This window comes from Eurosta solidaginis, chromosome 3 (genome assembly GCF_040869045.1).
Source record: "Eurosta solidaginis isolate ZX-2024a chromosome 3, ASM4086904v1, whole genome shotgun sequence".
Taxonomy (NCBI): domain Eukaryota; kingdom Metazoa; phylum Arthropoda; class Insecta; order Diptera; family Tephritidae; genus Eurosta; species Eurosta solidaginis.
The window spans coordinates 208,979,259-208,994,728 of NC_090321.1; the positions used below are offsets into that span (position 1 = coordinate 208,979,259).

The 15,470-nt window shown below is 32.5% G+C and overlaps 1 protein-coding gene across 23 annotated transcripts in view; it reads left to right on the plus strand.

The window, feature by feature from the left end:
- grh (grainy head) overlaps positions 1 to 15,470 on the plus strand; it is a 663,099-nt gene that overhangs the window by 625,357 nt on the left and 22,272 nt on the right. For 21 of the 23 annotated variants that reach the window (XM_067774942.1, XM_067774948.1, XM_067774949.1 and 18 more), the window contains one exon: positions 11,375 to 11,578. In XM_067774942.1, coding sequence (XP_067631043.1) covers positions 11,375 to 11,578 — 204 coding nt within the window. The remainder of the gene's footprint in view (positions 1 to 11,374; positions 11,579 to 15,470) is intronic. The other 2 variants (XM_067774956.1, XM_067774957.1) reach the window with 1 other exon arrangement.

The following is a 15,470-nucleotide window of genomic DNA, read 5'->3' on the forward strand; positions in this document are numbered from 1 at the left end:
CTTGGTGTGGTCGCGCCTCGACAGTAATTTGGTAGAAACTCAGTGTATTTCTGTCATGAAAATTTGCTCAGTGAAAATTCTTTTGCAGATGCCAAGTTTTGATTTTTTTTTTTTTTAAAGAAAATTTGTTTTTTATTAATAAATTTTTTTTATTAGTTAAATTTAAAAACCCTGGCGCAAACTTATTATGATATTTTTTATTGCGTTTTTTTCGCTTTATAATGCAATTTGAAATTTTTTTTAGTGTTATGAACTGAAAAGCGTTAAAGAAAAAAATAAAAAAAGAGCGGGGCGCGATATACATCTGAAGAGAATTTAGGCCGATTTGCGTCGTACACTGAAGAACAGTTTTTAAAATCACACTTATTTCTTTTACAAAACTTAAAAAAAATGTGTTAAACTTTATTTTTTATTCTTTTAATTTAAAAAATTTCAATTTTTCAAAACTTTTAAATAACTTGTTACTTTTATTTCTTTAAATCGCTGTTTTTATTTCGGGCTGGCCCATTTTGTATTGAAAGTTCAGTATGAAATTCAGTTTAATTAAACGCGTGAAGAAATTTCTGAAATTTTTTTAACTTGTTTTCTTTTTGCTTTTATTAAATTGATATTTTTGAGATATCGCTTTCACTTTCATAACACCATTTTTTAAATTATTTCTTTTTTTCATGCACTAGTTTTTAAATTCAATTTTTTTTTTTTTGTTTTTTTTTTGTGATACATCGCTTTCATAACGCTCAGGCTACCGTGGTGTGATGTTAGCGTGCTCCGCCTACCACACCGTATGCCCTGGGTTCACACCCCGGGCAAAGCAACATCAAAATTTTCCAAATAAGGTTTTTCAATTAGAAGACATTTTTTCTACGCGGGGTCGCCCCTCGGCAGTGTTTGGCAAGCGCTCCGGGTGTATTTCTGCCATGAAAAGCTCTCAGTGAAAACTCATCTGCATTTCAGATGCCGTTCGGAGTCGGCATAAAACATGTAGGTCCCGTCCGGCCAATTTGTAGGGAAAATCAAGAGGAGCACGACGCAAATTGGAGAGAAGCTCGGCCTTAGATCTCTTCGGAGGTTATTGCTTTCACTTTCGTGACAACATTTTTTAAATTATTTCTTTTTTTCATAAAATAGTTTTTGTTTTCAATTGTTTTATGAAATTTTGGACTGTTTCAATTAATTAAACGCGCGCACGTTAAAAAAAATAGATTGATTCAAAAATTTTTATATTTTAAAAAAATCCCACCTCTGAAAAAATTACGCTTTTATATTGCTTTTAAATAGGCACGCTTTCTTTTAAACTTGCCACAGACTGTATTATTCATTCATCTTAGTTGTAACGGCAAGAACGTCAGCGCTTAACGTTGGTAACCCCAACTAAATGAAGTAGTACAACAAACAAATATATAAACAAACAAACACTACGCTTTACACAAATTAAGTTAACTACTCAAGTAAAGCATGTTACATGAACTCCGCCACAATAGTCAGTACCATGATTAGACTGTTACTTACATATCCTCTTTAGTCTTAAGTTGGTATTTCATTTTTCAACGAGCTTTTACTCATCTCACTTGCTTCAATAGATTTATTTATTTTTTTTTTTTTTTGTTATTCTGCTAAGTACTGTTGTTTCACTTAAATAGTTGACATTTTTTGCAACTTTTTTAGGATTATATAGAATTTTCTTTTTCTTCTTTTACTTTCTCAGTTTTTTTCCATGCATTACTTGTGTTGTTGTTTTGTTATAGTTTGCTACACTTTGCCGCCAACATAATTGCAGGCGCTGCCTTATAATACACCCATCCATTCTAACGAGCAAGCGGCTCTTGTTATTGTTGTTGATTTTTTCTTAGTTTTTTTGCTACAACTACTATCTGCACTCTACTTGAGATGCAACATCGATCGTCTGGCCTACAGTAATTCCAGCATGGAATTCTGCTCTTATTTTTATTCTATTACACACCACTTTGATCTGAACTGTGTGGTTCATTGTTCGCTTTGGTATGATTGTCAGTTTGAGTGGTCATTCGTCAGTACGCCTGCGTAGATATTGAAGTTATTTTCAGTCAGTGAGTGGGGACATTGCTTACGAAATGTGATAAAGTGTTTGCACAGTGCTTAGATTTATAAATTTTTTATTCAAGACGAATGTAGACTTAAATTTTTTTAAATTCAAATATAAATATTTTGGAAAAATTCTTCTAAAAACAGAATCTTGGATCTTTGAAACGCAAAAATATTATATGTTGGATGCTCCGAAATGGTTCACTATCAGCCATGATTTATATTTCCCACATAATTTAGACTGATTGTGTTATAAAATGTCATATCAAAAGATAGCAATGAAAATTCTAAACTTGAATCGTAACTTTCTGAATATGAGTTGCAATTATCTGAATTTAAATGGACAATTATGTATTTAACTCCCTCTTCTTTTGCTGCTTCTTATTCTTCGCCTTCTGCTTCATCTGCTTCTTTTTCTGCTTCTTTTTCTGCTACTTTTTCCATTCATCTTCTTTCCCATTCTCTTGCTTTGCATTTTCTTCTCAAACTGTTTCTTTCTCCTTCTTCTTCTCTCTTTTCTCTGTTCTTTTTCTTTTCTTCCACTTCCTCTTTTTATACCCAGCTGTACTTGTACACCGGGTATTATAACCATGATTGGATAACGGTAGGTTGTACAGGTATAAAGGAATCGAGATAGATATAGACTTCCATATATCAAAATCATCATTATCGAAAAAAAATTTGATTGAGCCATGTCCGTCCGTCCGTCTGCCCGTTAACACGAAAACTTGAGTAAATATTGAGATATTTTCACCAAATTTGGTACCTGAGCTTATCTGGACCCAGAATAGATTGGTATTGAAAATGAGCGAAATCGGATGATAACCACACCCACTTTTTATATATATAACATTTTTCAAAACACAAAAAACCTGATTATTTAGTAAATAATACATCTTGAATATTGAAATTTGACGTGTGAACTGATATTAAGACTCTTGATAAAAATTAAAAAAAAAAAATTTAAATGGCCGTGGCTCCGCCCACTTGTGATAAAATCAATTTTACAATTATTATTAATCATAAATCAAAAATCGTTAAACCTATGGAAACAAAATTCGGCAGAGAGGTTGCCTTTACTATAAGGAATGCTTTGAAGAAAAATTAACGAAATCGGTCAAGGACCACGCACACTTTTATATAATATATTTATTTTTGTTGTTATATATTGTATAACAATCTATGTAATGGTGACGGGTCTCACGTATGCGACAAAATATATGTGGGGACTACTAAATCGAAACTAAAAACGAGGATTTCCGGGCATAAAACGAATATTAAAAATCACAACAACCCTAATGATGGCAAAACGACGCTAACACAGCATTGCAGAGAAACTGGACATTCTCCCAATTTAGAAAATGTAGAAATTCCACAGTAAGAGAGGAATTACAACAAACGCTACATATTAGAGATGCTACACATCATAAATACACCCAGCGACAAACGTATAAACTTCAAATCTGATACAATTGGTATTGCCTCTGCCTTTAGGCAGCTGATCAAAAGCAACAACAATAATAGATAAGAGCATCCCCACTGTTTACCAAAGAGTTTACCTGCAGGCTGCGGCTGATATCACTTGAGCGGCGCTCACTACTCATAGCTAACTTTCTGCTTATGTTCATTTTTTGTTTATGATAACGGCTTTGTATTATTTACATTTTATTGTTATTTGCTTTGCACTGTTCGTAAACTTATATTTTTGTTACACTAGTCGACATATTACATTCAACAATGTAAGTTCTGTACTTGTGCAAGTATGTATTTTTATGATTTTAATATGTATGTTTGTTCTTTTCGTACCGAGTCCTGATGATTACTTCAGACTGAAGTCGAATTATCGACAAATTAAATAATATAATTGTATATCAAAAATTCACGTATTGTGTTTTATTAGGAATATACAAATATTTGGCCTAGAGCTCGTTTATATTTAAAAATATATAAAATATTTTTAAAAGGGTCGTGGACGAATAAAATGAGCTATATCTTTGCAAAAAAGAGCTTTATATCAATGGTATTTCATTTCTAAAATGGATTTATAACAATAAATAGGAAAAACTTCAAATTTTAAAAAATGGGCGTGGCACCGCCCCTTTTATGACTGTGCAATTTTCTATGTTTTAGGAGCCATAACTCGAAGAAAAATTAGTTCAGAATAGAACTATATGTATATGTATTATTGCGCAGCCTTGTAACACTATTAAGCACACAAAACAAACAACAACAGCATTTCAAGTGCACAGCTGGGTATGTAATGTTCGGTTTCACCCGAACTTAGACTTCCTTGTTCTTCTTGCTTTCTTCTTCCTCATTATTTCTCTCAATTTTTTTCTTGATCCAATATTATTTCCCTTACCATTATTTTTCTATTTTCTATTGCCTTTTCTTCATTTCTTTGGACTTCTTCTCTTATTTCTCTCCTCTTTTTTTTCTTTTCTTCTCCTTCGTATTCTTTCTTCTCTTTTTCCCTCCATTTCTTTGCGCTTACTAAACTGCTTTCTCAAAGCAAAGAAACGCAACAAATGTAGCTAAGGACTAGAAAATTCGGGTTTAATCAACTCAAAATTACAGCAGATGGTGCTACGAGAAATTTTAAAAAATGTTTATTTACGACTAAACCAATGTGTTCACGTTTGCTTAACTTGGAAAAAAATTCGTTTTTAGAACACTACGAGCAATAAAGCTAGAGAAATTAACGATTTGAACTCACGAAAAATCCCGGTATATAACGCTTGGATAGGGTTGTTTTGAAAATATTTGGCTTGGAAAACTTCCTAAGCTTGGAAACTTTACTCTTGCCACATAGCAATATGAATTCTATGTATGCCTCCCAATTTGGTAGATGACAAAAAAATACCCTTTTCAGCAACGGGTAACTGAAACCTATTTTCAACATTTATTAAGGCTCATAACTGCTTAATTGGTGCTTTACCGTTTAAATGGTTGTAGCGTCTATTGGTCTCACCAAGGGAATTTAAATCGTTTTCCACCTGGTCTTTCCAACGGAGTGGGGGCCGCCCTCCTCCTCTACTTCCTTCGCATAATATTACCAAGCCAGCGTAGCCGCTGTGTTTTAATTCGCTGGATTATATCGATGTCTGCATAAAGTTCATATACCAAATCATTAAATCTTCTTCGGCACTGGCCGTCGCCAATGCGTAGATGTGCGTAAATCTTTCGAAGAACTTTCTCTCGAACATTCTTAGAGGTTCTTCATCTGAGCCATATAGTTGGACGGGTACGGTAAGTGACATGTAGAGTATCAATTTCTTTTGCCGAGATAGGACTTTACTTTTCAATTGCTCATAACTTCAAGGCCAAATATATAAACACCTCTCATATGTGGCCAAAACTATTACACTTTTGCTACTCAGGTATAACCAAATATTGCCTACGTTTAGGCCTCCTTTTTTTACTATTCAATTTTTTTTTTACTACAATTTTATTCAACTTACTAACAAAAATTAAAAAATACTATTTTTAATACTTCGTTTTAAGAGTTTCTCGAAAATTTCAGTTTTCATATACATCCAATTTTATAAATAAATACTTATTTGTAGCACTGCTCTATGTCATCATCTTACACAGCTTTCTTCAACCTCATCCCACAATAAGGAATGTCTCCATTCAGGTATTTGCATAATTGGTTCTTGTAACCAATCAAGCTATTATCGTTTGTTAGTTGCAGCGGCTTAGCTTACTGCCACCAGAAAGACATTCATCCATACATACATTCATATGTACATCCATACATACATATAAACTTTTACTTATACTTGAACTTATCATCAAATACTTCGCCTTATTCATTTTTCCGGATAATCATTCACGGATTTTCAATTCAATTTGCTGTTGTAAGGGTCCACATTTTTTTCAAATTCGCGATGAAGTCGCTTTAGAATGCCGCTTGCAATTCATCACGTTTTTGTACATACATACATATATGTCTGCATCCATGCACCTACATTAACCCAGGTAGATTTGTATGGACGAAAGTTTACCGATATCGCGCCATTGATTTTTTGATAGGATTTGGACTCAGGAGAAAAAAGTTCCAATACGCATACCCAAAAAAATAATTTTCGAGCCTGCGAAATTTCATTTTTTGACTTTTTTCGACTTTGATTTTTAAGGTCTTTTTTCATGACCTACTAAAAAAAGTTTATATGTATAGCCTATCCGACCCAAAAATGTCCGCTAAAAACGTTGGCGATAACAGTTTTTTGAAAAATATTTTTTATTTTTTTCAAAAAACTGTTTTCGCCAACATTTTTAGCGGCTTTGATTTTTAAAGTTTTTTTCATGATCTACTAAAAAAATTTCCATATGTATACCCTGTCCGACCCAAAAAATAGTTTTTTTTTTTTAACTGTTATCGCCGATGTGTTTAGCAAACATTTTTGGTCAGACAGGCTATACATATAAACATTTTTTTAAGTATGTCATGAAAAAAGACCTTAAAAATCAAAGTAAAAAAAATCAAATTTCGCAGGCTCGAAAGCAATTTTTTTGGGTATGTGTAGTGGAACTTTTTTTCCTGAGCCCAAATCCTATCGAAAAATCGATGGCGCGATATCGGTTAATAAATCGACCCAGTCTATCCTACATGTATACATAATTAAGTAATATATATAAACGTACATACGTGCATAATATTTTCATTAGTTTGATGAATTATATTGGCTGACAAAGTTCATAAATATATATAAAGGTAAGGCGCGATAACCTCCGAAGAGATCTAAGGCCGAGCTTCTCTTCCAATTTGCGTCGTGCTCCTCTCCCTACAAATTGGCCGGAGGGGACCTACATGTTTTATGCCGACTCCGAACGGCATCTGCAAGGCAGATGAGTTTTCACTGAGAGCTTCTCATGGCAGAAATACACCCGGAGCGCTTGCCAAACACTGCCGAGGGGGGACCCCGCTTAGAAAATTCTTCTTCTAATTTAAAAACCTTATTTCTAAAATTTTGATGTTGCTTTGCCCGGGGTGCGAACCCAGGGCATACGGTGTGGTAGGCGGAGCACGATACCATCACACCACGGTGGCCGCCAAAGTTGATCAGTGGGTCATTTATTAAGCGTTTGTGTCAACTTTATTTTCTAATACGTAATAAAAATTTATTAACATATATAAATTTATGTTAGCTTTGCGATGTGATGCCATTTACTATTAAACATATGAACGATTAAGTGGCTCTATAGATCACATTGAACTGCATCAAGGTTTGGTTGAACAGTTACAGTACATTGTTGGACATTGTGCAATTGCGCTTGGCTTTGGATTAATTTGTTGAAATGAACATAAGAAATTTCAAAAGGCAAATATTTAATAAAAAAATTTATATATAAAATTTTGAGCATAATTTTTATATTTTGGAAATTTAAGTTTAACTATTATTTTCGAAGCCGAAGATCCTGGTTTCACGCCCCGGGCAAAGCGACATCAAAATTTTAGAAACAAGGTTTTACAATTAGAGGAAAATTTTTCTAAACGGGGTCGCCCCTCGGCAGTTTTTGGCAAGCGCTCCGGATGTATTTCTGCCATGAAAAGCTCTCTGTGAAAACTCATCTGCCTTGCAGATGCCGTTCGGAGTCGGCATAAAACATGTAGGTCCCGTCCCGCCAATTTGTAGCAAAAATTAAAAGAAATTGGAAAGAAGCTCGGCCTAAAATCTCTTCGGAGTTGTTCAAGCCTTAAAATTCTTTATTTATTATTTTCGTATATCACAAGAATTTAAAATTATTATAAATATTAAAACGAGTATTATTATCTTTTTTTTTAAGGTTTCGTGTACTTTTTACCAAATCTAAAAATATTCTTAATCTTTATCTATAGTTTAAACGTTTTGTTTTGTATTCACTTCTGGAAAAATAAAATTTCAGTTTGAAAAAAAAAATTTCAAACCTAGAAAATGTCTAACGTAAAAAATATTTTAGCCTTAAAAACAAATTTTAAATTTTGAAAAAATGTTAGCTTTGGGAAAAAGTTTCAAATTAAAAAAAAAAATAAATCTAGTTCTAAAAAAATTTTACCTAACTTTGAAGTCATAATATCGATCATAATTAAAACAAATACTCCCTAGAACCAATGTCATAACGCTTTTTTTTTTTTATTTTTCTTTGTTAATACTAGTAAAGCCATAACATTTAGTTGTTGTATTAGATTAAACTGGCCGGTCTATGAGGACTTCACATAGACTAAATGAGTCCGTAGTGTATTAGATTTTGGAAAAAAAAAAATTTTCAGTTTGTGAATAAAATTTAAAGCAATAAAAAACCTAAGTTTAGAAAAATTTAAATTTTAAAAATATATTTAGATTTTGAAAAATAGTTCTATTTCTGAAACTAATTTCACCTAAGCTTGAAGTTAAAATATCCATCATCGAATAAATATTAATATTCCCTAAAAACAAAATCATAAGTTTTTTTCTACATATGTCTATACAAATAGAAACCATTACATTCTTTAATGTCTTAATATATAATAATTCAGTTTTGAAAATATATAAAAATTTGTATCATAAAATCATAAACAGCAAAAAAAAGTAATTACAAAATAAACAAACAAAAATAATTATTTTTGTTGTTTACGGCCTTTGAATTATAACTTTTTAAATATAAACGAGCTCTAGGCCAAATATTTGTATATTCTTAATAAAACACAATACGTGAATTTTTGATATACAATTATATTATATAATTTGTCGATATTTCGACTTCAGTCTGAAGTCATCATCAGGAATTTTTGACATATTGCATTCAAAAATGCCTGATGATGACTTCAGACTGAAGTCGAAATATCGACAAATTAAATAATATAATTGTATATCAAAAATTCACGTATTGTGTTTTATTAAGAATATACAAATATTTGGCCTAGAGCTCGTTTATATTTAAAAACAAACAAAAATATTAAATTGATTTAATTACGAATGAAAGTTTTTCTATGTAGCGCAAAGTTGTTACATATTGGAAGTTGCTATTTTTCAGAAAAATATATTTTTATCGTTTAGCATGAATGAAGAAAAACAGCAAAAAAGTAAACAAGAAATTAATACTTTTCGAAATTTTTTTACTTAAGTTGCGAACGAAAAAATTTATAATTTTTAAGTTTTGTTTTAAGTTAAAAAAAACTTCAAGTTTTAAAAAATTCAACATTCAAAAACAAATTCACACATACCCGCAATTTTTTTTTTTTAATATTTTGCTTAAAATCGAAGAAATAATATTGTGATTCTAGTTACGTTTTTTGAAGCTAAAAATCGATATTGAAAATTCAACACTTTTTTAAAATTGGTTAAAAATATTCCGGGAAAAACCTCTGTTTTGTGTGTTTGATCCATGAAATCTAAGAAGATTTATTTTACTTTTCTTTAAACAAATTTTGCAAATAGTAAAATTTGTAAAAATTTTGGATCCCAAAAACCAGGCATTGTTTTCATTACCAAGTTATTTTATGAAATACTACAGTTTTTTTTTTTTTTTTCTAGAGCTTCAAAATTTTTGCTGCTCACATGCAAAAAAAATTTCAATTGGAAAACCAAAGCAAATGGCTTTTCAATCGAAATATTTTTTCAAGCGAGCAGAAAAAATTTTGAGATATTTTGAAAATGACCACTTTTAACTTTTGAAACACAAAACGTTATGATAAAAAATTGTTCTACAAAATTTAACACAAATTTTGAATAGGTTTAAGATATATTGAAATTGTACATCACATTTCAAGTTATGTTTGCGGCCTCCAAGATTTTGGAATTTAGAGCTTTTACCATTTTTTGTTTTTTGTTATATACATACATATATCCTTAAGACTTACGTCAGTTCAAACGAAGATTAAAGGAGAATAAATAGCAAATAAAAAGAATTTACCTGGCGAAAAGTTTTCTTTTTCTTCCGCAAATATAAGGAGGTTATATAAGGAGAATAATAAAAAAATTCTAAAAAATAAAAAAGGACTAAAACAGCAAAATGTTGAAAAACTATTGCGACTAATATTTCTGACCTTTAGATTTGTTTCAGACTTTTTTTCCTAATAACTATGTTTTTCGAAACCATAAATTTATTCATAAAATCCTCTTCGTTGCTAGATTTTAATGATAGATTTTAATGATAACTTTCTCAAAAATTCCCATAGTACATAGCTTAAGCACATAAATCAAGTCATACATTGTCAGATTAGTAATTTTTTTCAATGAAAGTCATATTATTTTTATTTTTACATAGCCACATACGGTCGCTGGGAGCTTCAAGTGTGCTTTATGTAGGTATATCTTCAAATTTAGTTCTAGTTTTTTGCGAATTACTGTCTTTTAGTTGTCAGTGTAGCAACCGTTCAATATGCAGCCCACCCAAGTGCATTACACAATTGTCTCATAGCCAGCTCACTGCTGCTTTGGCTACTTTCTTTAAACCAACTCAATTTTTTTCACGCATTCAACCCACATATCACACTTTTTTTGCGTAATACTGTTTTGTTGCTAAAAATATTTTTTGTCATGGTTCTGTATGGCTATTGCTGATTACCTTTTATTTCATTATTCTTTGTATGTACTTAATAACAATTTGGTGTGAGATTTTATATAAAAAATATTTGCAAAAAAGTTGTTTGCACTTGTAAAAGATTTTGTTCGATAATATTTCAATCACAAATGTGGCATGACTAGAAGACAACAGCATCGATATCGACAAATATGAATTGAAATTATAGACAAAAACAACAACAAAATCACAATAGATATAAAGTTAAATAAAAATAAGTCCAGTTCGTCCAATCAACCATTGAACAAACCAATGAACTCACATCAAACAAAAGACTTAAGCAACGAACGTGACTATGTGTTGACACTTTGAAGGTCAAGCAATCGCATTTTTTTCGCTGGAGTTCGAGTTGTAAGGTGTTTATTATTGTGATTTTTTTTTGTTTAAATAAAGTATTCGATATGTTTTTTATAGCAATTTTTTCCACTAAATCCATGCTCTACTATTAGCAGCTCTTGTTCAGATCTGTAAAGGCTTTAATTGCGTGCTGGGACACATTGTCATTTATTTATAATTGATACTGAATAATAATGACCTCATTGGCCTTTGTTGGCTAGAGTACATTGTGTTATGAAGAAAAAGAAAATAACAGTAAAAATCTAATGAATAAATGCTTCAAAAGTAAAGCAGAAGTTAATTTATTACTTAACGAGATGAGTCTAAATTAAGTTATTTAGTAAAATAGTTAAATTGAATAAATCTTAAATAGAAATACATTTCACTTTATATTTATTTTTATCAATTTCTTTTCTCTCATTTTGTTTAACAGGGTGCTGAACGTAAAACGCGTGATGAAGAACGTCGTGCTGCTAAACGTAAAATGACCGCCACAGGACGCAAGAAACTCGATGAGCTATATCACCCAGTTACCGATCGTTCCGAATTTTATACAATGCAAGATTTACAAAAGCCTCCGGTACTTTTCTCACCCGCCGATGATATGGAAAAGGTGAGTGGAGCCTGGCAAACGAATGTAATTAGCAATTTTATAATTTAATTATTAAAACATTAGAGTAGTAAATAGTTAGATTTTTAATGTAGTAAAAGTTTAAGTCCAAGCCTGTATGATTTGCATATTTTTGGGGAAAACGCTATTTACGCACAACTTGTCTTTAAACCAAGTAATTTCATATGTAAAATCATTCTGCCAGATACGAATGTAAACAACAAGTCTGGAACGAAAAAAAAACCGTTTTGGGTATATTTTTCAGTAGTTTTCGCGTGTGGCATAATTTTAGATGCGAGCGCATATAATATGGCCCGGGGAGGTAACGCCAATAAGTAAAACGACCCATGAGGTAGCACCACGTATATAACATTTACACAGAAGAGATCATCACAAATGGCTTAAACTAAAAAAAAAAAAACCGAGAAATTTTCCACTGCAAATTGAATTTCGGAGGAGAGCATTGCGATATATGCTTATAAATCTAGGATTCCTGAGAAATGGGATACCAAGCCGCAAAAGCCACTAGAATGGTGGTGATAAGATCGGTGCCTAAAGCATTGGGATACTTTCTGTACGAATGCTCGAATAAAGCTGAAACGCGTCTTAAACTCTGGATGTACTGCTGGATATATTTTTCAAAATTCAGTATGCTTTGACGAACTCTATGGCATAAAAATATGATATTCGTTAATAGGATGCCCCCTGAGTTTCAGAAATGTATTAATATAGCCTAAAAGCTAAAACTAGATTAAACAGAAACTTAGTGAGATCAAAAAATTTCAATGATATAATCCTGCGGATATCTAGTGCTTTGAAAAAACTTCCACGCAAGAATGATGTGCCAAATGTATGCTACAAATGTCAAGAAATGCTTTTATGCAATAAAAACTCCGTAACGACGAAAACCGGAAGCTTTTGAAAAAATCCTCGTCAGTCGGTAGCTGAAATTATTTAAATTTGTATATATAATTAGCAGACCGGGCAGACGTTGTTCTGCCCTAAATTTGGCCTATCTGCATACATTTTAATAAGCTTTTTCCGTCTAACTCTGCCTTATCCCTCTACACTTTTTCCTAATCTTTTTATTCACTCCTCCCTCCGTCTTTTTCGTTTCATCTCCATCTTCGTCTCAGTCTATCTCTTTCTCAGTCTCCTTCTCTCTTTTCTCTTCTCTCAAGTTTTTCTCCTTCTTCTTCATCTCTTATTGCCAGTCCCAGAGGGTGGTATGTATTTTGTTCCAGTCCCATTCCGAGACTTAGTCCCATTCCCACTCCGAGTCTCAGTCCCAGTCATAGTCCTAATCCCAGTCCCAGTCCGTCTCAGTTATAATATAGGACGTATATAGGACGTATGTAAATAGGCATGTGGGTACTATTAATTCTTGTCTTTGTTTCGGCTTCGCATGCATATTTATCAGTTTTGCCAGGTTGATGCGACTAAATCGAATATCACAATGAACTTTAGAGCTCTCAGCAACAGCTTTCATTTGATCTCCATAATACATACACATTCTAGGTGTATCCGGGTCCATGTTTTGGCCTATATCTCGAGACCCTAGTTACTCAGTGGTGTAAAACTTATTCTGTACTAAAGCATACACCAACAGCTTCAATTTTATACCCATAATGTCAAAACACATTCTAGGTGTATCCGGGTCCATGTTTTGGCCTATATCTCGAGACCCTAGTCACTCAGTGGTGTAAAACTTACTCTGTACTAAAGCATACATCAACAGCTTCAATTTGATACCCATAATGTAAAAACATTGTCTAGGCGTTCACGGGCCGACGTTTGGCTGATATCTCCAGACCCTAGTCACCCAGGGGTATAAAAATGATCCTCTACTAAATCACTCATCAACAGCTTTCTTTTGTTATCTATATTGTATAAACACATTCTAGGGGTACCCGTGTCCACGTTTTGGCCTCTTTCTCGAGACCCTAGTCACCCTATGAAAATTACCCTCTACTAAATCACTCATCAACAGTTTTCATTTGATATCCATATTGTATAAACACATTCTAGGGGTACCCGGGTCCACGTTTTGGAATATATCTCGAGACCCTAGCCTCCCAGTTGTATGAAAATTATCCTGTACTATATAGCACACATCCACGGCTTTTATTTGATATCCATATTGTATAAACGCATTCTAGGGGTACCCGGGTCTACGTTTTGGGCCATATCTCGAGACCCTAGCTTCCCAGTTGTATGAGAATCATCCTGTACTATAGCACTCATCAACAGTTTTCATTTGTTATCCATATTGTAATAACACATTCTAGGCGTACCCGGGTCCACGTATTGATTTCAAGACCCTAGGCACATAGCGAAAAAAAGGTAGACGTGGGCCGATTCTCAGACCTACCCAATATACTCACAAAATTTCATGAGTATCGGTTCAGCCGTTTCGGAGGAGTTAAGCCTCTAACACCGTGACAGAAGAATTTTATATATTAGACTATATTTTTGGTTATCGGATAAACCCTACGTTTCAGATATATTTAATTGTAGCCTTAATGACAGATTTCTTATATCGACAGAAAGCATAGTGAGACCTTAAACAGTTTAATAAGATAATTTGGCGTTTTCTCAACAAAAAAATTCAAAAATTTTAGCACAACAAATATATGCCTAAAATTATGCTACAAAGAGCAAGGAATGTATTTATGAAATTGAAAAATTAAATTACGAAGAATAGTGGAAGCTTGCAAGCGCTTTTTAAAAATACCTTTTTTATAAAAAGTGAAGTGAATTCTCATATTTTTAATTCATCTTGCAATGTTTGGTTACAGGAGGAAACAAGAGAGTAAAAACTAGAAAAGTAAATTTACTACAAAAGTTGTGGTTGCAAATATAATGGCAAAATTACTTAGTTTAAAGGCAGTTTAAGCGAAAATAATATTAAGGTCATTCAAAACAAAATTTGCTACTCTCATAATAGCAGAGATATGCCTGAAATTATGCAACATTGGCAGTATACTATAAAGTGATCAACTAAGGATGAGTTCGCATTTAAACCAAAGCACACAATATCATTTGCTATTAGGGCTGGGACTATCCGCATATTCGAATATCCGGATATCCTTTGGCACGGATAAAATCCGGACAAAATGGATATCTGGTTAATATTCGTTTGTGAAACTATCCGGATATCCGGATTTATGAATATCTTGTTAATAACCGTATTTTTGGATATCCAGTGAAAGCAACAAATTGATGTACCATATAGGTTTCTTTAACATGAATAACAATAAATTCGGGGGGGATTTAAATCAATTAACAGCGTTTTTTCACAATATAAATAAATGGGACTGTTCTTTTTTCACTTGTTTGTAAAATTGAAGCTTTTTAATTTTTTTCTTTAATATAATAATCTACAAACATATTTTGTGAATAATTTTTCGATGTTTGCTTCGTTCAATTCTGATATGCAGATATTCAACTTATATATTCCAGTATCCGGACATACGGATATCCGGATTTTACGTTTACGTATCCGAATAGCCGAACAGCGGATATCCGGATTTCCCATTTATGAATCCGGATATATGGATTACCGGATTTTTTGCTTACCTATCCGGTTATTCGAATATCCGGTTTATCCAGATAGTTGAAAAATTCGTATGCAGTTCACAGCCCTCTTTGCTATAAATTACAGGAAACGCAGAATATGTTTGAAGTAATTTAGTTTTGCTGGCAATCTAATAAGACAGATTTTTTAACGTAATCCGTAGAACATTTTGTTTTGTTTGTGGATCTAGTAGCACCTTAAAGTATGCTACACTCTCGAAATACTCTTTTTCTTTAATCCCGCCTTTAGTTGACATTTAGTACGTTTACTGTTTTAAGAAAAATGTCGGCTTATTTTTGCCAAAAATTATTTAACTATTTAAGAAAGAGTAGCATAAGTGTG